Source organism: Protopterus annectens, chromosome 9.part0, assembly GCF_019279795.1.
Source record: "Protopterus annectens isolate FY-2018-M chromosome 9.part0, PAN1.0, whole genome shotgun sequence".
Classification (NCBI taxonomy): domain Eukaryota; kingdom Metazoa; phylum Chordata; order Ceratodontiformes; family Protopteridae; genus Protopterus; species Protopterus annectens.
Window position 1 is genome coordinate 330412400 of NC_056743.1, and position 23641 is coordinate 330436040.

Genomic DNA, 23641 nt, shown 5'->3' on the forward strand with positions numbered 1-23641 from the left:
TGCTTGCCAGGCACCTCATTTTCCTTTGTTTTTTTTTCCAGGATCTTTTGGTACAGAGCATCATCTAGCCTGTTCCCCCTTCCCAACAGGGAACTTTTTTTTTTATTCCAGGATGTTTCTGGTTACTAGGAAGGAGGTGTCTTCAAGGCCCATTCTAGATCTCTTCTTTCTCAATGCATTTCTACAGGTTCATTCCTTCAGGATGTTCCCTTTACAGACACGTTTTCCTCTGTTGCTTTCCCCAGCTTTTCTGGTGTACCTGGATTTGAAGGATACTTATACTCATCCTCTCTTCAGAAAGTTTTTACGTTTCTTTGTTTCTTTCTAATATTATCAGTTGTCTGCTTTGCATGTTGGTCTTTCTACAGCTCCAAGGGTCTTTACCAAATATCTGCCCCCCAGTGGTAACCTTCAGCTGACCTCAGGGAATTTAGATATTCTCTTATTTGGATGGTCTTTTGATTGAGGCCCCCTCTCAGCAGCTCCTGCTTCAGGATTCCCACTTCACTATGCTGCTGCTTCTTCACAGTGTGGGGCTCACCCTAACTCTAAAAAAGTCTGTGCCATTTCCCTTCTCATGACAAAGTGTTTCTGGGATGCAGGATTCAGACCATACCACTGATAGCTTGTTTCACACCTTCCGAGGTCCTCTCTTTGATTGCCTGTTTTCAGTCTCTTCTGCCTCTTTCAGTCTTTTCTGCAAGGGAATTTCTATGAGCTCTGGGGTATATGACATCCACTATTCCAATGGTTTCCTTTGCCAAGTTCCATTCAGTGGTATCTCAAGAATGTTTGGCTTCAGCACTGCCATCCTCTGGATTTTCTTGTTCCTCTCTTGCCTTGTCTCAAGCTCAAGCTCCACTGGTGGATTCACCAGATTTCACTGAATCCAGGCCTGTCTTTTCAGATTCCTCTGGCCACTCAGGATCTGTACAGGGTGCTTCTAATCAAGGTTGGGGAGCCTCCTCCAACAACCTCGAGGTCCACGGACTTTGGTCTCAGCAACATCTGGCAGACTATGTCAGTCTCATGGGTTTGAAAGCTTTGATTCCATCCCTTCATGCCTTCCACTCTCTTTGGGTTCCAAGTCCTGTAAGGTTTTTCACAGACAGTACCACAGTCATGTGGTACATCAACAAACAAGGGGGGGGCACAAAATCTTACCTTCTTTGCAAGCTGGCTCTTCAGTTTTGGGAGTTTGTGGTCCGTCATCACTTGTTTCTTCAGGGGGTTTACATTCCATCTGAGCACAGTCTTGTGGCAGATGGTTTGACCAAGTCCAGGACAGATCCTCACAAATAGATGCTTCATGGGGAAGTGTTCCTGAACATAGTACATCAGTGGGATATTCCTCAAGTATATTTTGTTGCCTCCCCTCTAAACAGACAACTTCCACAGTTCTTTTCCAGAGTGCTGAGTCCTCTACCTTGAAAAATGGATGCCATGTCTTTTTCCCAGAAGGGGATGCTTCTGTATGTTTATTCTCCTCTTCCTCTGTTACCAAAAGTCCTGTCCAAAAATAATGTGGGACAGGTCCAAATTCTTGGCTAGAGACCCCCTTTTGGCCCAGACAACATTGCTTCCCCCCTTCTATTTCATCTGGCCAGGGGCAATCCTCACAAGTTACCTCCTAGGATGAATCTTCTCACACAGGACAAGAGCTCTCTCATTCACCCTCACTTGCCCACTTTTCAGCTGACTCTTGGGTGATAGGGTTTTGATTCCTTTTAGGTACCAGTTTCTGAGGATGTGCTTCAGGATTTGCATGAAGCCAGAAAACCCACTTCTAGAAAACCCTGTGTGGCTAAATGGAAGATATTTTCTGTTTGGCACCACAAGCATGACCTGTACCATTTTTCTGGAGGGATATTCATATGGTCCTTTCTTATTTGTGTAAGCTTCTCACTTCTTGTCTGGGATATTCAATTTGTTAGTCATTCCTCTTGTCTGCCTTTGAATCTACCCCTTGCTTCTTGTTTTGAAGTCAAATAATTTTTGAAAGGCATCCTTCATATTAGGCCCCAAGAAAGCCATTCCTCCTCATTGGGACCTTAATTTTCTTCTTGAAAAATTAACTCAGTTTCCCTTTGAGCCTGCAGTTTCCTCTTCCTTGTTGCATTGTACTTGTGAGACTGTACTACTGGTGGCTCTTACTTCTGCTAAGAGCGTCTCAAAACTTTAGGCAGGCACTCAATGCCAGTTCCACCTTTTTACACAAGACCAGGGTTTCTCTTTGTACCAATCCTTCTTTTATGGCCAAGATGGATAATGCTTTGTCCTTATATCAAACAATTTGTATTTTTCTCCTCACCACAAAATGCTAGTCAGAGAATTCTTCACATCTTGGATTTATATAGACAGGTCAGGTATTACCTAGACAAGATGAAAGATATCCGGTAATCTGAGCAACTTTTTGTTTTTCATTCCAGGAAATTTGATTTGGCTGTTTCTAAACAAACCATCTCCTCCTGGATCTCTAAGGAGATTTCCTTTTGCTATTCCTTTCATGGCAAGCAGCTTTCTTTTGCTCTGTTTTTGCTCATTCAGCCAGGGTGGTTACCTATTCTGGTGCTTTTTTCTAGGTTCTGGATACTAGATCCATTTTTGAAGCTGCTGCTTGGTCTTCTGTACACACCTGTAGTCAACATTACAAGTTGGATGTCATTTCTAGGACCATGGCGGGTTTTGCCAGGGCTATGCTTCATGGATTTTCAGAGGTGCCCTTTGTGGCTTACTCCTCTTCCCATCCTAGCCAGTAGTTTTTATACTCTTCCAGTTGCAAAGAATACTGAAACAGTGATAAGGAAGGATATAGTACAATTGTGTAAGATCTTATCATAATGGTACCTGTCCAACTGTCCTGTTCTGTCCCTTCCTCCTTCCCCCTGTTTTTCTCTGTTGCTTTCCTTCTGGCTGAGGAGTCTTTCTTATTTTCTTTGTCACTTTCTTCCCTTCCAGGATGTACATGTTATTGCTTTCCTCTTGGGCTGCCCTGGTCCTTCTGGGTCAATTCACTTTTGAAGATGAAGCATTTGTACATCACATATTACCTTACACCTTGCATGTATGACATACATCTGACATACAGCTCTTGAAAGGTGTAAAAGCTTTGGTATGCTGACCACACATCAAGCTATCTTCAGCAGGATATCCCAGTTGTAAAGAATACTATAACAATGAGAAGTAGGATGTCTACTGTTATGGTAAGATCTTACACAGCTGTTCTTTCCTAATGGTTGGAGTAATTTGTTATGAGGTGATGAAGGCAGAATTTAAAGTAGTTGGCTAAACACACACAAATCCTGCATGCATATGGCAGATAATTGTGGGTGAGCAGTTAAAAGAGCTTTCACCATGTTTGCTTCTTCTGTTCACTGGAATTGTTTAAAATTTAATGAAAAATTAAAAAAAAGAAGAAGAAAGACAAAAAAAAATAAAAAATTACCCCATAAAAGTAAGTTGCCAGACAGATGTAGTCTCACTGTAGAAAATGAAGTTACAAGACGGGAATTTCTAAACATTTGATGGTAAATGGATAATGGAAATTGTAAGGAATAAGTATAGGATGACATGTTGTTAAAAGAAAGAATGAATTTAATAAGCAGTCCAGTGGAAAAATACATTCATGTAAAGCTTGACAGCTGTGTTCAGGTTGCAAGAGCATCAGAACATTTGTTAAACATCTGTCATATTTTAAAAACAGGGTAATATGTAAATTAATTCAAATCATGTAAATCTAAATAAAGTAATTTATAGCTGAAGGATCACATGAGGTGAAAGGGCCCAAGCATTCAGCAGATCTACACAGGTTGACAGCAACCTCTCTTTTGACCACCACGTTGCCACTGTGGTCAGAAAGGCCTTCTTTGTAGCACATCTCAATACTAAGGGTTTTGCATCCAGGAAGAAGGAGGTCATTGTCTCCCTCTACTCTTCCCTCATTAGGCCAGTCATCGAGTACAATGCCCCATTTGGCATGTACCTCACTAGACACCTGCAACAACTGGAGAGGCCACAAAAGTACCTTACAAAGATGATCCTAGGCCTTAAACACTTATCCTATATGGACAGACTCAAAAAACCTCCAACTATTCTCTGTCTCATATTGCCTACTTTGAGGCGAGTTCTGCTTGACTTACAAAGCCATGTCTGACCCAGCTCTGTTAGAAATGCTACATCTAAAGAAATCCCAATCCCTTCACACCATATGCTCCAGAGACCTCAACCTCATTTCCACAGTCAACAGAACATGCTGGAGGGACAGGTTCATAACCCAGAGACTGCCCATGCTATGGAATAGACTTCCCATACATGTCAAAGCAGAGCACCTCACTGGCCCTCTTCAAGAGGAATCTTGATGAGTGGATGGGAAATAGAAAATTCACCCCGGGGATCACTCCAGTGGCTCTACTCGACAGAGGTACTGGGAACTAATGTCGGGTGGCACAATGCCAAGGTAATCCTATGGGCTAGGCTTGTAAAGGGTCCAGTGCCATTAGCCTAGTACACACCAATGAACCTAAGCATAGTGGTGGAAATACTGCAGGTGGTTCACCTTACGGTGATAGCTTTGGTTTAGAACTTAAATTTGATCAGTTCAGTGGTTGGAAGTGAAGTAGATGGCTATAACCAAAAAGTAAATAGCCTGAATAAATGAGCAGTTAGGAAGTGAATCCCCTAAGGATAAAAAAAAAAAAAAAAAAGGATTAAAAATAATGTGTCCAGGTAGTAGTTTTGTATGGTACGGTGCATTCACCAGAGCTTTAAAGTTAAATGATGCAGTAAAGTGGCACCTATCAAGCAGGCTAATAGAAAACAGCTTCAGGTATTCAACAGAAACCCTCCACCTTTAAATGAGTGAAAGCTAATATAAAGTCAAGTGCTGAGATTGGATAGTTGAAGTGTTAGTACAAATATACAACTGCTAAATTTTTCAGTATCAAACATTTTGCAAAGAGACTTGTGCTTAAACAGCAATTTCAGCTGATAGAGCTGTAACATGAGTATTTAATTCATAAGCAGTAGTAAATGATTTCTTAAGCTTTGTAAGCTATTTCAGATCACAGTGTACATTGCAGTCTCCTCTTTTGTCTAAGACATTTGAAGGAAAAGGGAAAATATTAGGGAGAATGGGTGAGATTTGGTAAAATTGCCAGTGTTGCATACTGGCCAAACCTTTTAAACTGTAGGAGCATTTGGGACAATTCAGAAGATGAACGGGTAAGGAGTATACAGCTCAGAACTGTGTTGGAAAGAAGCAGTGGTATACCATTTCTGCAGTGCAATTGTAATAACCAGTTTGGAAATGTGAAGGTCTACAAATCATTTGGGAATATAACTTTCTTTTTTCTATCCTCAGGCAGAAGATGAACAACAGAGGCATAGCAAGGTTGAGGGGCAGAAGCATGAAGAAAGTGAGGATGGAATCTTGGACGTTAATGCTCGGATCCATGGAGAGTCTGTGCTTACCTTGTCTGAAGAAGGAGTGAGTTGACTGCAGCAGTTTTTAATTTGAAACTTTTTTGTGTATGGGACTGTAACAGATTTGCAGTGCTTATGGCATTTGAGTCAGCAAACCGCAGAACAGTTAACATCTGAAACAGTAACAGGCCTGCAGTGGGTTTAACTTTGCAAATAGAGGCAAACTTTTAGTGCATTTAAAGTTTGAAGAAAACACGTTGAATATTTAATATTAGACTGCAGTTAAGGGTAGAGGATGTGAATGTCATTTGACCAGGATTTTTCAAAAAATGTAGATAAGTCAGAGACTTGTTGGTCTGACAGATGATTTGCAGATTTGTTTTTGTGGATTTGGATTGTGTGAAAACGAATATACACTAAATGATTTTGGAGCGGAGTTATTTTAAGTGCATGAGATGCAGCAGGGAATCATTAGAGAAATATAGGATGGCAATCCCAGAAACTGTAACCTGACTGGTATAGGGTAATCTGGACCACTGAAACCTCATTTTCTGTTTGAAACTAAGGACTCTGCATCTCACAGAAGTTTTAGTGTGCTAGCCCTAGCCAAGAAATACTGCTGGCACAGTAGATAGTGCTGCAGCTTTGTGAATAAGACCATAGGCTATACACATGGGCATAGTTGTATCCTGAGATGTGACCTGGGTGAAGTTAATGCACATAGCTGATGTTCATCAGTGTCTGTATAGGCAGCTAGAAATTACCCTTCCCTACATTGTCCCACCCTTTCTTGGAACCGGAGCTCATACCTGTTCTACACAAACCACACAACAGAATGTTACTACAATGATAGACCAGTGGACTGTTGATATCATCCCATTTCACTTTGGGGAGGGGGTTAATTAAAATCCTTATTATCTAGTTGGCCTTCCCGTCTTGTTTACTGTATGCCTCAGAGTTAAAACCACCTGTAACTCCCAAGCGTCTCGGAAAGGCAGAGGCCCAAGTGGTTCATTTTAATGCTTTTTTTTTATTTTCAGTCCCAGCCTGACATCCACCAGCATTGCACCACCCTGTCATTACAGGCTGTTAGCATAATCTTTCTTATACCATCATAACCAGTCACCAGTTGACTACCATTACTTGTAAGTGCCAGGTGGCTTAGTGTATAACTGCAGTACAGTTATATATATTTCTGCATGTTAAGAAGCAGTCTAACTTTCTGCCACTGAAGATCGAATTCCTCTGTCTTTACCTAGAGGTAAATCTAATAAGATCATTCTAATAGGTACTACAGCAGAAGGAAAGTGTGTTGTGAAATATCCCTGTAAATCCCTTCCTATTTATAGCCCTCTAATATTTTAGAGATTAGCTTATTGTATTTGAGAGGGCTCTTAAGACAGCACTACTCATCTACATGCTATTTAGAAGGAAGAGTGTGTGTGACCTACAGCATTATTAAATAGATGGCATATCTAGACTTGCCACCTCTCCGGATTTTTTCCGGACTATCCAGAAATCAGAACAATTGTCTAGTAAACATCATACAGACTCCGGCATTTTGTTTAACAAAATAAACAGAATACTAGCATTTCTTAACATTCAGACTCGTCTGAAGTGCATTTTAAAAGAAAAGTATTGCTAATATGAAGCAGTCATGGAAAAAAAAAACATCCTGCTTCCCCTGATACGACAAATTACGTCACAGAATGGGTGTGGATGTAGGTGACGAGAGCAAGGAAAGGGTAGGGGATAGGTAAAGTTAGGGGTGGTGCCAGTGTGTGGCCACTGTCCGTTTTTGACTGCAGCAAAAGGTGGCAACTCTAAGCATATCAGTACAACAGGTTGGATAAAAACAGCTAGAAATCCAAACAAATACCAACAAAACACTAGCTGCAAATGGATCCAAAAATAGGCACTGCTGGTAAAGGTAGATACCACACATTTATTTAAGCTTGTGTAATGCACAATATAGCTTTTCGTCTGTGTGCAACAGATAATCAGAATCTAGCATACACACATCAGATACTATTTTTAAGTGATTCTCCCCTAGCATAAAATACCTGCAATCAAGTCTTAAAGGTATAACACTCAAGTAAAGCATTCCAAAGATATTGTGTATATTGAAAATCAGCAATACTAAATACAGACATATAAAATTCAACTTAGTTTAAGTAACCAACCTATCTTGTGCTTATTTTAAAATGCAACACACAAAAAGTTTCATTCCTAAAAAGTACCACAAACACAAAAAAACAACAAGAAAGAATGCGAATATTTATTAGCCCTTATTTTTAACACTGGAACTAGGGACAAGTTGTCATTAATCCCCGGATAGTGTGTGGCATCCAACTTTATTTGCCACCGCCACTCTCTTACCTCTAGATGGTCTTTCCATGCTCCACTTGAGGTAGAAGTCACATTTCTCTGATATACAAAATAAGAACTATTTGTAGTTAGAACAATTAATGGAATGTCTATATAAAGCCTTGTTAATGTTTTTCACTCCTATTTCATACCCATGTTCATAAATTCGCTTTTAAGGCACCTCTTTGTCTTCCTGACTTAAAAGCTGGGCATGTACTACAGGTAGCTAAATAGACCAGACCACTCCTTTACTTAGTGCAGTTTCCATAGCTAGGGTAAATAGTAGTCTTAGCTGCCTCTTTCAAGTAAACTGTTTTTTCTAAAATATGTTTACATTACACACAGCTACCACATTTTTGTACCCTTGTTGTGTCCCTTACTACTTGTGTTGTTTTCCAAAATATTCTTTAAATTCAGGGCCCTTTCATAGGTGAATAAATGTCTGTTCCCCACAACTTCTTTCACTTTTTCATCAGATGTCAAAAGCCCCCAATATTTTTCAGTAATATTTTAATAATAGTGGATCCTGCACTATATTCTAAAACAAAGGCAAGAAAGAGAAAAACTCCTGTGACTGCCAAAGGTGGTTTCAAAAACTAAGCAAAAGGTCTGTGTAAAAACTGAAACACACCACCACAGGCTACTAAAAAGTTTTCCCTTCAGAATAAAATAAAAACTTTAATTTAAGACTTAAAATGAGACATAAAGCAGTAAAACAAAGTCCTTGTTGATTTGTATAAGATGAGCGCTTTCGGCTAAAAGTCTTCCTCAGATCATGGAGGAAGGCTTTTAGCCAAAAGCGCTTATCTTATACAAATCAGCAAGGGCTTTGTTTTATTGCTTTACGTCTCATTTTAAGTCTTAACAATTAAAGTTTTTATTTTATTCTGAAGAGCATAATTTTTAGTAGCCTGTGGTGGTGTGTTTCAGTTTTTACACAGATATTCTAAAACAAATGCCCTTGTAAATTCTGTTGTATCCGTGAATTCACCTACAATATTCTAACCATCTCCCCCAGTATTTCTTGGGGGTGTATGTGTATTATTGGGCCTCACATCTGTTAAACCTTTTCACAATAAAGGTTCATATTTATCTCCCCAGTTATTATAAACATAGTCACTAATATACTTTATCAGTGGGTAGGGATAGTCACTTTCTAAAAACATTTTCTCAGGTTTTTTTTGTCCTTTCTGCATCAAATGTATCTTTCCTGGATGTCTGCATAGCCAACCCAATGAACTGGCCTTTCACCAAACTCTTCTTTTTGGAAGAGAGGCTGAGCACTGCCAAAATAAAGATAGTCGTTGGAAAAGGTGAGTTTGTGATATATATCCGAGGCAAAAGCCTCACTGTTCTTACTAAGGGTAACTTCCAAATAATTAATGGTGTCTTTTCATATTTGGAATGTAAATCTTGGGAAATGGGAAGAGTTGTTAATGTATTCCATAAAAACTTAAATTTGCGGAATACCTCCACCCCATAAAATTAAAAATATTGTCCAGGAACCTCAGACACAAATTTATGTGTTCCTGGAGTGGGGAATGCAACACAAACTCCTTTTCCCATGTCAGCATAACGAGGTTTGCAAAAATGGAGGCAAAAGCTGCCCCCATAGCCACCCCTTTTCCCTCTCTAAAGATGTGAATTCACTGATAAGAGAGAATTTACGAGGGCCTTTGGTTTAGAATATAGTGCAGGATCCACTATTATACTACTGAAAAATATTGGGGGTTCTTGACATCTGATGAAAAAGTGAAAGAAATTGTGGGGAATAGACCTTTATTCACCTATAAAAGGCCCCCCAGTTTAAAGAATATTTTGGAAAACAACACAGGTAGTAAGGGACACAACAAGGGTAAGAAAAATGTGGTAGCTGTGTGCAGTGTAAACATATTTTAGAACAACCAGTTGTTTACTTGAAAGACGCAGCTAAGACTACTGTTTACCCTGGACATGGAAACTGCACTAGTAAAGGAGTGGTCTGTTTGGCTACCTGTAGTACATGCCCAGCTTTTTATGTCAGGAAGACCAAGAGGTGTCTTAAAAACAAATTTATGAATAAGGGTATGAAACAGGAGCGAAAAACATTAACAATGCTTTACATAGATACTCCATTAATCATTCTAACTACAAAAGGTTCTTATTTCGTATATTAAACAATGTCACACCTAATCCAAGAAGTGGGCACGGAAAGACCATCTAGAGGTAAGGGAGTTGTGGTGGCAAGTAAAGTACAAAAGATACTTCTGGCTTCCCATAAACCATCCACCAGGAAACTTTATCCTAGTAAATGGAACAGATTTGTGATCTACTCTCAAAGAAAAGGGCTAGACCCCTTTTTGGCATCTATTAATAAAGTGTTGGAATATTTGTCAACTTTACTCCAATCAGGAGCTTCATCTTCTACTACTAGGGTTCATTTGGCAGCTGTCTCAAACTTCCATAATGGCTTTGATGATTTTTCCCAGATATCTCACCACCTCTGCAAAACCTTCCTAAAAGGAGTTATACATTTGAACACCTTTTAAAACAGACCATTGAACCTTGGAATTTGACGTTAGTCTTACAAACTTTTACTTGTCACCCCTTTGAGCCAGCAGACAGCTGTGATATAAAATTTTTATCTTTGAAGACCTTATTCCTGGTAGCCATCACTTCAGCCAGGAGAATATCAGAATTACAAGCCTTGTGTGTAAAGTGCCCATACATCATTTTTCATAAAGAGAGAGTATCCCTTAGGACTAACCCTTCCTTTCTACCCAAAGTTGTCTCCGAATCGAACATTAACCAATCCATTGATTTGCCAGTTTTCTTCCCAAATTTTTCAAACAAAAGAGAATATTGTTTGCATTTGTGGATGTACAGTGACAATTATGTTTTTACCTAGACAGAATAAAATCCTTCAGAAAATCGGAGCAGCTGTTCCTGTCTTTTTCAGGTCCTCGACTAGGGAAACCTTGTTGAAATGGTTGCGAGATTGTATCACCTTTATTTATCATAGGTTGGTACTAGGCTATCAGCCCTAGGGCCTATACAAGCCCAGCCATAACAATTCCCTGGTTATTTCTTCCCACACTATTTACTTCCCTGAACCCCTGTCTAGCAGGGCGACTGGCGTGATCCCTGGGGTGAATTTCCTTTCTCCCATCCAGTCATCAAGGTTCCTTTTGAAGAGGGCCAAAGAGGTGCTCTGCTTGACATGTATGGGCATTCTATTCCAGAGTCTGGGGAGTCTCTGGGTCAGGAACCTATCCCTCCAGCATGTTTTGTTTATTGTGATGACAAGGTTTAGATCCCTGGAGCGTGTGGCTCTGAGGGATTGGGATTTCTTTAAGTGTAGCATGTCCAACAGCTCTAGGTTTGACATGGCCTTATATGTTAGGCAGAGATCGCCTCGGAGTAGATGATGGGGGACAGACTATAGCTGGAGTTTTTTAAGGTGGTCAGCATAGGGCTTCTGCTTTAGGCCTGTGATTCTTTTAGTGATGTATTTCTGCTGCCTTTCCAGTTGTTGCAGATGTCTTGAGAGGTACATACCAAATGGGGCATTGTATTCTATAATGGGTCTAATGAGGGATAAGTACAGTGGGACAATGACCTCCTTTTTTTCTGGATGAAAAGCCCTTAGTGATGAGGTGTGCCACATAGAAGGATTTCCTGACTGTTGTGGCAATGTGGTTATTGAAGGTGAGACCACTGTCCACCTGTGTCCCTAAGTCTCTTATCTCACACTCAGTGTTTAGTGTACTGCCACCTATGTGGTAATTTATGGATACATGTTTTTTCCCAAAGGGGATAACTATACATTTCTTGGCATTGAGCATGAGCCCATGGCTCTGGCACCAAGCATCTATTTCTGTAAGGCCCTTTTGTAGAGTATCAACATCATTTGGGGATTCAGTAATGGCTCCCAGTTTGTAGTCATCAACGAACTTTGTTCGCCAGAGTCCCTTAGTGTTGGCCTGTACTTCAGAGAAGTAGATGCCAAACAAGAGAGGTCCCAGGACTGAACCCTGAGGTACTCCAGTTGTCACTTGGTCTGGACCTGGATTTGGAGTCAGCTACTTTTACAGTGTGGGTTGTGTCAGTAAGCCAGTTGGCAACCCATCGAGTAACGTAGGGATTTATGCCCAGCTTAGAAAGTGTATCTGTGATTCCAGAGTGGGGGATGGTGTCAAAGACCTTGGCGAGGTCTAGATAGGCTGTGTGGACTGCCTTACCCTTGTCCACGGCTCTGGAGACTGATTTGAAGAAGTCAGTCAGGTTCAGGAGACAAGATCGGCCCTTCACAAACCCAAACTGGGTGGGGTCCAGTGTTTTAAGGTTGCCATTGTCTTTATTTATAAGTGCCATGATAATACGTTCCATGGCCTTGCAGATCAGGCTCGTCAGACTGATAGGGCGGTAGTTCCCAGGATCCAAGGTGGATCCCCCCTTGTGGAGTGGGATGACTGTAGCTGTGTGCCACTCAGTGGACATGAAGCCTGAGGTGAGGGTGTGATTAAACATGACACTTAGGTGAGGTGCCAGTTCATTTTTTAGTTCATGTAGTACACAGCCCGGGATGTCATCTGGTCCCATGAATGCTGTATTCTTAGCTTTGGAGAGTGCGTTTTTTACCTGTGTGGCCGTTATTACCAGAATTTGGCAATCTTCTGGTATTAAGATGGGCCATTTAGGGGGTGAGGGGGGGGTGAAGTTGGCACTGAATCAATCTGCCAGGATATTGGTGATATCCTTGGGATCACTATATTTAATGCCATTCTGTTGTAGCTCAGAGCAGATCTTAGCATTGCCATTTAGATTCTTGACATACTTATAGAATGCCTTATGGTTGTCTTTGGAATCTTTGGCAATTTTATTTTCGTAACTAGCTTTGGAGGATTTTATGAGGGATCTCAGCTTCTTACTGAGGCTGGTAAGGGAGTTTTTTGCATACTGGGATTTTCCTCTTTTCTGCAACAGTTTCTTCCTTTAAAATAAAAATGTGTTCATAAACTAAAGTCAAGACTTACTGTACTAGGTCATTTTCCACTTCGGTGGCCTTTCATTCTAGAGCCTCCAGGGATGACATTTGTGCAGCAGCCAAGTGGGCTGCCCCTCGTACCTTTATCACTCATTACAAATTGGATATGGTCTCCAGGGGAAGAGCATCCTTTGGCTCCATGCTGCTCAGGAATATCCTTCCATAGGGCCTCCCGGGAGATAAAGTAGCTAGGGACTCTGTCTCAACTGTCATGAATGAATGAAGAGTGACAACATAAGATAAAGAAGTTATGTTCTTACCATAACCTTCCATCTGTGTTGTCCATCTTCATTCATTCTTGACAGCCCACCCTCCTATCCATTTCAAAGGTACCTGGGGGTTCGGAACTAGACCTGGTTCACTAGTAGGGCAGTTGCTCAGACAAAGCTTCCGCTTTTTGTTTTTTCGATGGGGAAACTCAAAATGAAGGGAAGAGAGGCACTATGGGTAACCTTAACTCTAGAGTTTTCTGGCTGGTGCAAGCTTGTTGCAGCGGCCGAGTCAACCCAACTGTCAAGAATGAATGAAGATCGACAACAGAGATGGAACTTTATGGTAAGAACATAACTTCTTTTTTTGTATTGCTTTGACATGTAGGGACAGGCTGACAGTACCACTGAGAAAACTAGTGGAGTAAATACTCCTACTAGATACTTTTCATGTGTGTGTATGACACAACTTTCAAATACAGCATTGCAAGATGTAGCTTGGGGGGGTGGGAGTTAAAGTATGCTGGCTTTTTTTTATAACAATCACATCTTGGCTAGTGGGAGAATTGAGAAATATCTGAAAAACATTAGAAATCATTGACTGAGCTTGAGAGGGGAAGATTCTACATGAAAAAAGTTAACACAAAAAAGCAACTTGAAAGGAAAATTGAAAGCCATGTATTCTTTGTTTACCTGCTTATAAATTTTCATATGAAATATTTTTTTTTCCTAATAGTAATACAAGCTGTGTCTCAAGTGATTGTACTGTTTGTTTTGCAGGTCTCTGTTAATAGTGCACATGGCTCTATTCATTCCTTGGATGCAGACATTTTAGTAACTGTTGGGGATTCCTTTATGAAGCAAGAGAATGATTTGTTTAAGGATGGACTTCGAAGAACACAATCTACAGATAGTTTAGGGACATCATCTTTACAGTCTAAGACTCTAGGCTATAATAATAAAGCAAAATCTGCTGGAAATCTTGAAGAGTCAGAGTTTGGCCCCTTGGTTGCAGCAGAGAACTTTGAAAACTTTGACAGCACTTCTCTTATTTCTCTACAAATGTCAAATACCTTTATGTTAACCAAAGATCAGGAAAAAGCAATTAAAGCAATGACACCAGAACAAGAAGAGACTGCCTCTTTACTGTCTAGCGTTACACAAGCTGCAGACAGTGCGTATTTGCCCCCCAGTGGATATCGATTGGTTAGTGAAAACGAGTGGACTCTGCTACAGAAGGAGGTAATTGGAACTTGACCACATTTAATAATGACCACCTTAATGTAAATTGCATGTTTTTCAGAGGAATATATTTTCTATAATTATAAGTCTGACTTGTTTTAATTATTTCTGATGCTTTTAAACTCATTTGAATAGTCAGACTGTGTACACACACATTAATAATTTATGTGAAATATTGGATTCATTTTGCACAACATATGTTATGAATGCATTATTTATTTATCAATTCATTCATTCATTTATTTATTTAAATGTATTGATCAGTGTGGAGCACTGATCCACGTGGACCTCTTTCAGGCTCTGCCTGATTGTAATAACACAAGCAGTGACTTTAAATGTAAAGCTTACATGCAAGTTCTCAATGTTTACATTAGAAAATACAATGTAGCATGCAGTCCAACAATGCAGGCACACATTAGTGAGCACTAAAGCAGTTTCGACTAATATTAAAAAACACTGGATTGGCTGAGAACATTTATGGCAAATGCATACATTGAGTATGTCATGAAATACTTTGCTGGAAGGCTGCTGTAATATGAAGGCTGAAGTTTCAGGAGAGTGGACTGGGGGTGTGGGAAGGTGAAGTGAGTGGTACATGTAGCAGTTTGTCCTTGGAATGTTGTGACTGTAGCAGGCATTTATGCTGGGTGAATTATTTGCTCCCTGGGGAAAATTAGGTTATTCCTGTCTTTTTAAGGCAGTGGCACTGAGACGTTTTTTGTAGTTGGCGTATGAGTTTTAACCCTGAAATCCAAAAAAGTTGGATGAATCTCTTAGGTATGAGAGTATGGTTTCCCAAAGTTGGGTCCTAGACTTGCGAAACTGTGGTTGCTGCATTTGTTGTGTGTAGGATGTGTTTGAAGTGGGGTTGTGATTTAAGGATGTAGACCTCCATCTCTCATGGTGACTCTATTAGCGAGGACAGCTAATGGTTTTTGATTTAGAAGTTTAAGTAGTAGGAAGCCAATGGTGAGATCCTTGCTCAACTGGAAGACAGTTTGCTGTTTTGAGCACAAAGCAGTGGTATTCTGTTTTTGGTGCTAGCAAGATGAACTAGCAAATCTTGTTGAAGGTTACTTGAAGTGAGGAGAGGTTCTTTTACAAGGTAGTTGCTATTACTGTGAGTCAATATTTAGTTGTGCCATGAAGATTCCGTTTTCAATGACTTGTCTGCAATCTTTAGGATAGGAAACTCAAGATGTCCAGAAGTGGCTTTTTTGTATTTTTCCTAACATTTTCTTGAATTAATCAGTCATTAATCATGCAGTGCACACATTGCTATCTTTTCTGTAAAATGTTGGTTATCTGTTGTACAAGTAGTTAAAGAAATTTACTCGTGTACTGACAATGTCTCATGCACATATTGTGGAGTGACAGTTCAGTCAGTACTGAAGTTTTAGGAATGGCCACTGAATCCTCACTGAAAGCACATTTTGATTGGTGATTTAGCATTTGATGTTGTTTCATTTCACTGTTGCAGTATTTGTAATCTAAGGGATCCCCTGCCAAGGATAGCCCAATGTCTGGCCAGTATAGCAAAGGCTTTAGTGTGCTTATAGGTGTCGTACTTCACACGTATGCTTCCCACGTATGGTGTAGAGCATATAGGTGATGTACAGACGCACACACCCGCGGTGGTGGTGCTGCGGTAGCGTTGTCGCCTCACAGTAAGACGCTGTCTGGTTCGATTCTCAGCTAGAGCATCTTCTGTGTGGAGACATGCATGAATGGGCGTACCTTCGTTGAAGGTTGTGCATCAGGGCTGGTAACTCGGCATGTAAAAATCAACTACCAATCATTAGCGGACTGGAGTTCCGCTGTGGCGACCCCTTACTGGGAAAAGCCAAAAGACACAAACAGACGCACACACTCAGAACTTCTTTGCATCCAGTCCAAATGCCATCATTGAATGCATGTCTGAATGTCCTTTTGCTGTGCTGGTTACCAAGCCACGTTTCAGATAAGTGCCCTGTTGCGGTTTCTTCGTATAGGTTCATAGGTGTGTACTAGGCTAATGGCCCTGGAGCCTTTACAAGCCTAGCCTATAGAAGTGCCCTGGCATCGTGCTGCCTGATGTTAGTTCCCAGTGCCTTTGTCAAGTAGAGCCACTGGAGTGATCCCCGGGGTGAACTTTGTATTTCCCATCCACTCATCAAGATTTGTCTTGAAGAGGGCCAGTGAGGTGCTCTGCTTGACATGTATGAGAAGTCTGTTCCAGAGCATGGGCAGTCTCTGGGTTATGAACCTGTCCCTCCAGTATGTGTTGTTTGTGGTAATGAGGTTGAGGTCTCTGGAGCGTGTGGTGCGGAGGGATTGAGATTTCTTTAGCTGTAGCATTTCTAACAGAGCTGGGTTAGATATGGCTTTGTAAATCGAGCAGAGATTGCCTCTTAGTAGACTATATGAAACAGAATAGCTGAAGTTTTTTTAATCTGTCCATATACACTATGTGTTTAAGGCATAGGATCCTCTTCATGAAATACTTTTGTGGCCTTTCCAGCTGTTGCATGTGTCTAGTCTACATACCAAATGGGGCATTATAGTTGATGATTGGCCTAATGAGGGAAGAGTAGAGAGAGATGACCTCTTTCTTCCTGGATGCAAAACCCTTGGTAATGAGATGTGCCACATAGAAGGACTTTCTGACCACAGTAACAATGTGGTGGTCAAAGGGAGAGATTGCTATCAACCTGTTTCCCCAGATCTCTTCTAACGCCTTCAGTGTTCAGTGGGCTCCCATCAATGTGGTAATTAGTGGAAACTGAGTTTTTCTCAAAGGGGATGATGGCGCATTTTTTGGCATTAAGCTTAAGGTCGTGGTTTCAGCCTTATCTTTCTTTTTTATTTAGTGTTGTTCTGTTCATCATCCAGAAAGAGAAAATGTCAGTGTGGTAGGAAGATTCCCCTATAAAGACCATCACAACCAGTGTCTTTTCTGTTTGGGAGTTTCCTTTTGTCCCCAGGACCCTACTGTCCTCTGTCTATTTACCTCTAAAACCAGCGTCTTAACCTGTTGGCTCAGGGTGCTATATTAGAATCTTCCCATCCCAAGGGTCAGCCATCTGCCAGAAAAAAGGCCAAAAAACTGATGTGGCTGCTGTCCAGCCTGCTGCAGATGTCTCTCTCAAGGATGGTGAAAGCCCAGAAGATCGTCTGGTAGTTGCCTCTGATTCCTCTGCCATGATCCTATAAGAGGCCAACATGGATCCAACTACTCATATGTCCTCAGAGGTTTTACAAAAGTGCTGCTGATGTTGAGGGGGTACCTCAGCTGATTATTTCCGAGGGAGTGAGAGGGATTCCACAGATAGTAGTAAGGGAAGAGATACCTACTACGCTTATTGAATGTCATCGGGGTCTGACCCCCTGAAGCTGTTTTGTGCAGATGACCTGCAGAAAAGGAAACAGAAAACCAAGCACATTTGGCAGGATTTTACTCCGGGGTTATTTAATGCTTTAAAGCCTCCTCAAGGGAAATCTGTGCCCACCTCTCCATGGTCTTCCAGTCCTCTTAAAAGACTCAGGGAACTAGATTCTTCAGATGAGGGTCTGGATTCTGGTGAGGAGTCTTTGGCTTATTTTTCTCAAATTCCTTCCCCTTTGGACTATGGTTCAGAGGTAGAGGATTCTATTAGTCCAGATTTTCTTTGAGATACTATTGCCCGCATGATGAAGTGCTTTAAGTGGGATTGTTTTCAAGTGTCTGACATTCAGAAAATATATTATGACCTACACCAGGTGGATTCTCCTAAGTCTTCAGCTGTTCCCCTGGCTTTTGCTACCCTCCTGGATACCTTCTCAACTTCTTCTCAGGCCCCTGCACCCAAGAAACCTGATAGATTTTACAAACTGCTTGACAGATGTAAATGCCCTTCTGCCAATCCTTCTGTGGTGTGTCTCTTCTTCTGACAAGCCCTCCAGTATGTTGCTCTCTACCAAGTTGCTCCTTTCATATAAGGATAGTAGGGCTTTGGAGAGACTGGGCAAAAAGTTATACATTGCTGCCACTTTATCCTTTCAGACCATCAGCTACCAGAATCAAATGACCACGTATGTTTTGGCCATCCTTTCTAAAGTTTCCAAAGTGGGCTTTGACCTTTGTGACTTTGAGGAGAAAGCTTCTACCCTTTCCCTGTTGGGCTGTACCTCTCAGGTTACTTCCCACTCTGTCAAATGCAGCTGTGGTGCAGCTGATGCCTTCTCCAGGGCTGCAACCATTGGTTTAGCTATGAGGTGTTACTCTTGGCTTTGTCTTCAGGCTTTGCCTGGTGACAGTAAGGCTAATTTGTTGGTTGCTCCTTTGGATAATAAAAAATCTTTTTGATGCTGCTGCTGCTGAATTTTTCAAATTTCTACAGGATGAGGGTAAAGACTTGCAGAAGTTGAAACATGTTGTTTCTCCTATTCCTAAGTTTCAGAAGAATTATTCCTCCAAGTCTGCTTTTGTTCCTAGACAGTCTCATCCCCTACCTAAAGAAAAAAATGGTTCGAGACGTGCCACTCCTTCTACGTTTGCTCAAACCCCTACCTCCCGAAACCTAACTTTTCAGGATAAGCCAGGATCCATTTGATAGTTTGTTTTCCCTTTCCCTCGGCTAGGTTCCTTTATCCCTCCATCTTTCCCTGTCTCTCCCAAATTGGTTCAGGATCACAACATACTCTTGGGTTGAAACTTGTGAAGTAAAATGGATAGTTACAATGAGAGCGAATAAAGGTAGTGGGTTAAATGGCAAGATATGTATTAAGTCCATATTACAAAACAGGGTTTTTAGGTAACTTTGTTGTAATTTGCCCAAGAGATATATAGGAATATTATATGTTTTTATCTATTTGACTTGAATGTTTTTTAAGAAGGAACCTGAAGTGATGTCACTAATTGATTTTACTAGTTCATTGGTTGTTTTTTTAAAAATGAAGTGTGTTTTCTCTGTTTTAATGTCTGAAGAAGCAGTGATACCAGCCGCAAAAGCACTCACAATAAACAACTAATTTTTATGCTCGAATTCTTTATGCTTGACTTTGGTCCTAGGTTGTCTCACCTTTATTTCTTTTGTTTGATACTCTTGGGTTCTGTCCATCATCCACTAGGGATATTTCATGGTTTGGAAATCCCTTCCTCCCTTTTTGGGCATCCCTCAACCTCCTTGCGAACAACTTCCTCTTTTCCCAGAGGTGCTCCGTTTTCTTCTGGTCCAGGGCACCATTCAGTTTGTGCCTCCTGCCCAAATAGGGAGGGGTTTTATTCCAAAGTGTTTTTAGTTCCAAGAAAGGAGGGCACTTGGAGACCAATTCTGGACCTTTCCCAGCTCAACACCTTTCTCAAGATTCCTTCCTTTCAGATGCTGTCTCTTCAGACTTTATTTCCCTTTCTTTTACCCCATGCCTTTCTGGTCTGTCTGGATCTCAAGGATGCCTACCTTCATATCCCATCTATCCCCTTTCAGAAAGTTTTTACAATTCTCTGTTTCTTCCTTGCATTTTCAAGTCTTATCTGTGCCCTTTTTAACCTCTGTACTGTCCCAAGAGCATTCAATTGCTGGAGCCATGTCAGACTCCAAACCAGTTACAAGTGGCGTCCCACAAGGCTCAGTCCTGGGACCTCTCTTGTTCGGTATATATTTCTCGGAGGTACAGGCCAAAACGGAAGGACTGTGGCTGACCAGGTTCGCAGATGACTGCAAACTAGGCGCCATAATCGACTCTCCAGCTGACACAAGCATCCTACAAAAGGGCCTCATAGAAACAGACAACTGGTGCCAGAGTCACGGCCTCAAGCTAAACGCAAAAAAGTGTATAGTCATCCCCCTTGGCAAAAACAAAGTGCCCACATATTACCACATAGGCAGTAATCCATTAAGTACGGAAGAAGTAATTGGGGATCTGGGGACCCAAGTTGATAGCAATCTCTCATTTGAAAACCACGTGGCCAAAGTGGTTAGAAAAACATTTTATATAGCCCACCTAATCATGAAGGGATTCACATCTAGCTCAGGGGAGGTCATCGTGCCTCTTTACTCATCCCTCATCAGGCCCATAATTGAGTACAATGCCCTTTTTGGGATGTACCTCACCAGACACCTGCAGCAACTGGAAAGACCCCAAAAGTACCTCACCAAGAGGATCAAAGGGCTCAAACAGATGCTATATGTTGCCCGGTTAAATAAACTCCAGCTCTACTCAGTGGCATACCGCCTGCTCAGAGGCGATCTGTGCCTGACGTATAAAGCCATGTCCAACCCGGAATTAATGGACATGCTGCACCTCAGAAAATCCAAATCCCATCGAGCTACGCACTTGAGAGACTTGAACCTCAGCACTGAAATAAATAAGACATGCTGGAGGGACAGATTCATAACCCAGAGGCTCCCTTCACTCTGGAATAAAATCCCAGTCCAGGTTAGGCAGAGTCCCTCATTGACTCTCTTAAAGAGGAATCTTGATGAGTGGATGGGAGATCGTAGGTTTACCCCGGGTATCACTTCTGTGTCACTGTTAGACAGAGGCACAGTATACTAACCTCGAAAAAGGACATAGCAAAATTCATTTAAAATGGGTGGCGAAAGCCAAACACACTCTGGCTAGGCTTATAAATGCCCTAGGGCAGATAGCCTAGTATGAACCTATGAACAAGTGTCTTGTTCCTGTCATTGCCTTTTGCAGGATAAGAGGAGTTCATATCTTTCCTTCCTCAGTCTGTCACTCCAGATGTCCTTCCATTTCACTGTTGCAGTATTCTTTACAATACAGATCCCCTGCCAAGGGCGGCCCAACATCTGGCCAGTATAACAAAGTTTTTAGGTTGCTTTAAGGTACACCATACATCATGTAGCGCAGGCCATAAAGGTGACATCCAGAAGTACCATCCTCAGAACTTCTTTGCCACCAGTCTGAATGCTACATCCTTGCTGGTTCACCAAGCTGTTTCAGATAAGTGCCCCGCTGGGGCTTTTGCCCTTATCTTTTTGATTGTTTGCTTGTGGGGTTTCATGTCATCCAGACAGGGTAAATGCCAGTGCGGGAGACAAATTCCCCATAAAGACTCTCACGAGCATACTTCATGTTGCATTTGTCAGGCTTTTGTCCCAAAGACAAGATTTCTTTTTTGGCCCTGTATTTAGAGAACCAATGTCTTAAGCTTTTTAGCAAATGACACTATGGAGGGAACTTCCCGCTCCAAGGGTCAGCCATCCATGCTGAAGAAGACCAAGAAGTCTGTCTGATTCTTCCACTGTACCACTTTGCAGAATACATCCCCTGAGGCTAGTGAAAGCCCAGAGGATCACCTGGCTCCTCTGTTGGATTCTTTTGCTGCATCTGCTTTGGAGGCCAGCATGGATCCAACCTCTCACAATCCCTGGTGGCTTTGCAGACCCATATGTCCAGACACAATTTGGCTCTTTTTTTTTTCCTCAAGCCTGTCAGATAATTTCTGACCTTCGTGAATCTGCAGGGAAGACTTTTATCTCTTTGTTAGGGACCTCTTCTCAGGTAGCTCGCCATTCTATTAAGTGCAGTTATGATGCAGCAGATGCTTCTTCCAGAGCTCCTGCTTTTGGTTCTGTGATGAGGTATTCCTGGCTTTGGCTTCAGCCTTTTCCTGTTGATATTAAGGCTAAGTTGATGCTCCTCTGGATAACACTTATTTGGTGCAGCTACTGTGGGTTTAAGTCTCTCCAAGATGAGGGCAAGACTTTGTAAGAACTTAAACATTTTTTTGTTACTCCTGACCCTAAGTTTCAAAGAAATTATCCTAATAAGCTGACCTTTGTATGTAGGCAGTCTTGCCCTCATCCCAAGCGTAAGAAGGGGGTAAAAGAGCTTCTTCTGCTAAAGCTACCCAGAAATCTCCTTTTCCTGACAAACCAGGTGCTGTCTGACTATTCTGTTCTTCTCAGCCACATTCCTTCTTCTATTTGTCTTTCCCTATTCCTTCTAGTTTGGTTAAAGATTACTCAGGAGTCCTGGGTCCTCTCCATTATCTGCCTAGGTTATTACATGGTCTGGAAATCTCTTGCCCTTTCAGAGGCATTCCTCAGCCCCCGCAGGAACAGTTGACTTTCTTTCCAGAGATGCTCCTGGATCTTTTGACTCTGGGAACTATTTACAAGGTTCCAGTTTCCCAAAGAGGGAAGGGGTTTTACTCCAAAATGTTTTTGGTTCCAAGAGAAGTGAGCAGTTGGAGACCCATTCTAGATCTCTCTCATTTAGTCACCTTTGTAAAGGTCCCTTCCTTTCGGATGTTGTCCCTTCAGACTTTTCCCTCTGCTGCTTCCCTTCAGACTTTGTTCCCTCTGCTACTTCCTCAGACTTTTCTAGTGTCTTTGAATCTGAAGAATGCTTATCTTCACATTTCTGTCATCCCCTTTCCAGGAAGTTGTTACGTTCTTCTGTTTCTTCCTGCTTTGCCCTTTGGCCTTTCTGCTGCTCCAAGGGTATTCAGTAATGCCTTGCTCCTGTGACTGCTTTTTACAGGCTAAGGGGGTACAAGTATTTCCCTACTTAAATGATCTCTTGCTTCAGACATCCTCACCAGAGATTCTACTGCAGCATCTTCACTTTGCCATTCCCCTTTTGCAAAGCGTAGAGTTCAGTACAAGTTTCCAAAGTCTTTTCTGACTGTTAAACAGGATCATGTATTTCTGAGGTGCAGGATCCAAACTATTCCAATGCCGGCATCTTTGCCTCCTCCCAAGGCCTTGACTCTCATTGCTGTCTTTCTGTCCCTTCTTCCTCTGGCCTTAGTCACAGCAAGGGAGTTTTTGAGAGTTCTAAGTTTTATGGGCTCCACCTTTCTTATGTTCCCTTTTGCCAAACATCACATGAGAAAATGTCGGTGGTTTCTAAAGTCAGTTTGAATTCAGTATTATCATTCCCTGGACGTCTTAGTTCCATGTCTCAAGCTGAAATTTCAGTGGTGGATTCATTGGTTGACTCTCAATCCAAGGCTCCTTTTGCAACCCCCTCTTCCCTCTCAGGAGCTGTTCACAGATGCTTCAGACATGGGATAGGGAGCATCCTCCAGCTCTGTAAAGGTGCACGGTCCTTGGTCACCTCAAATAAGGAAAAATCACAATTGTCAAGGAGATGAAAGCTGATGTTCTTCGTGTTTCACTTTGCAGTCATCACATGTGGGTTATCCCTGCTGTGGTAGCCCTCAGCCGGCCCAAATACCACAGTCAGTGTTTTTCTGTGTCATCTGCTGTCGCTTGTTGACTGACAAGCAAGGCAGCTGATGCCATTACATCAGTCTTTCTTGCTGTGAAGCCCGTAACAGAAGCAGTGCTGGTCGGTCGCTACCATAGTTCAAACTACAGCTGAAAATGTCTAAAGCTAAGTACCCCATTGGGGATCCTTTTTTCTTGCAGTAACCAGTGTC

General features: G+C 41.7%; 1 protein-coding gene across 2 annotated transcripts in view; it reads left to right on the plus strand.

Moving 5' to 3' along the window:
- The window catches only part of RABEP1 (rabaptin, RAB GTPase binding effector protein 1), a 1652179-nt gene that overhangs the window by 1003391 nt on the left and 625147 nt on the right, over positions 1 to 23641 (plus strand). For both annotated transcript variants that reach the window (XM_044082911.1, XM_044082912.1), the window contains exons 8-9: positions 5360 to 5485; positions 13804 to 14265. In XM_044082911.1, the coding sequence (XP_043938846.1) occupies positions 5360 to 5485; positions 13804 to 14265 (588 nt within the window). The remainder of the gene's footprint in view (positions 1 to 5359; positions 5486 to 13803; positions 14266 to 23641) is intronic.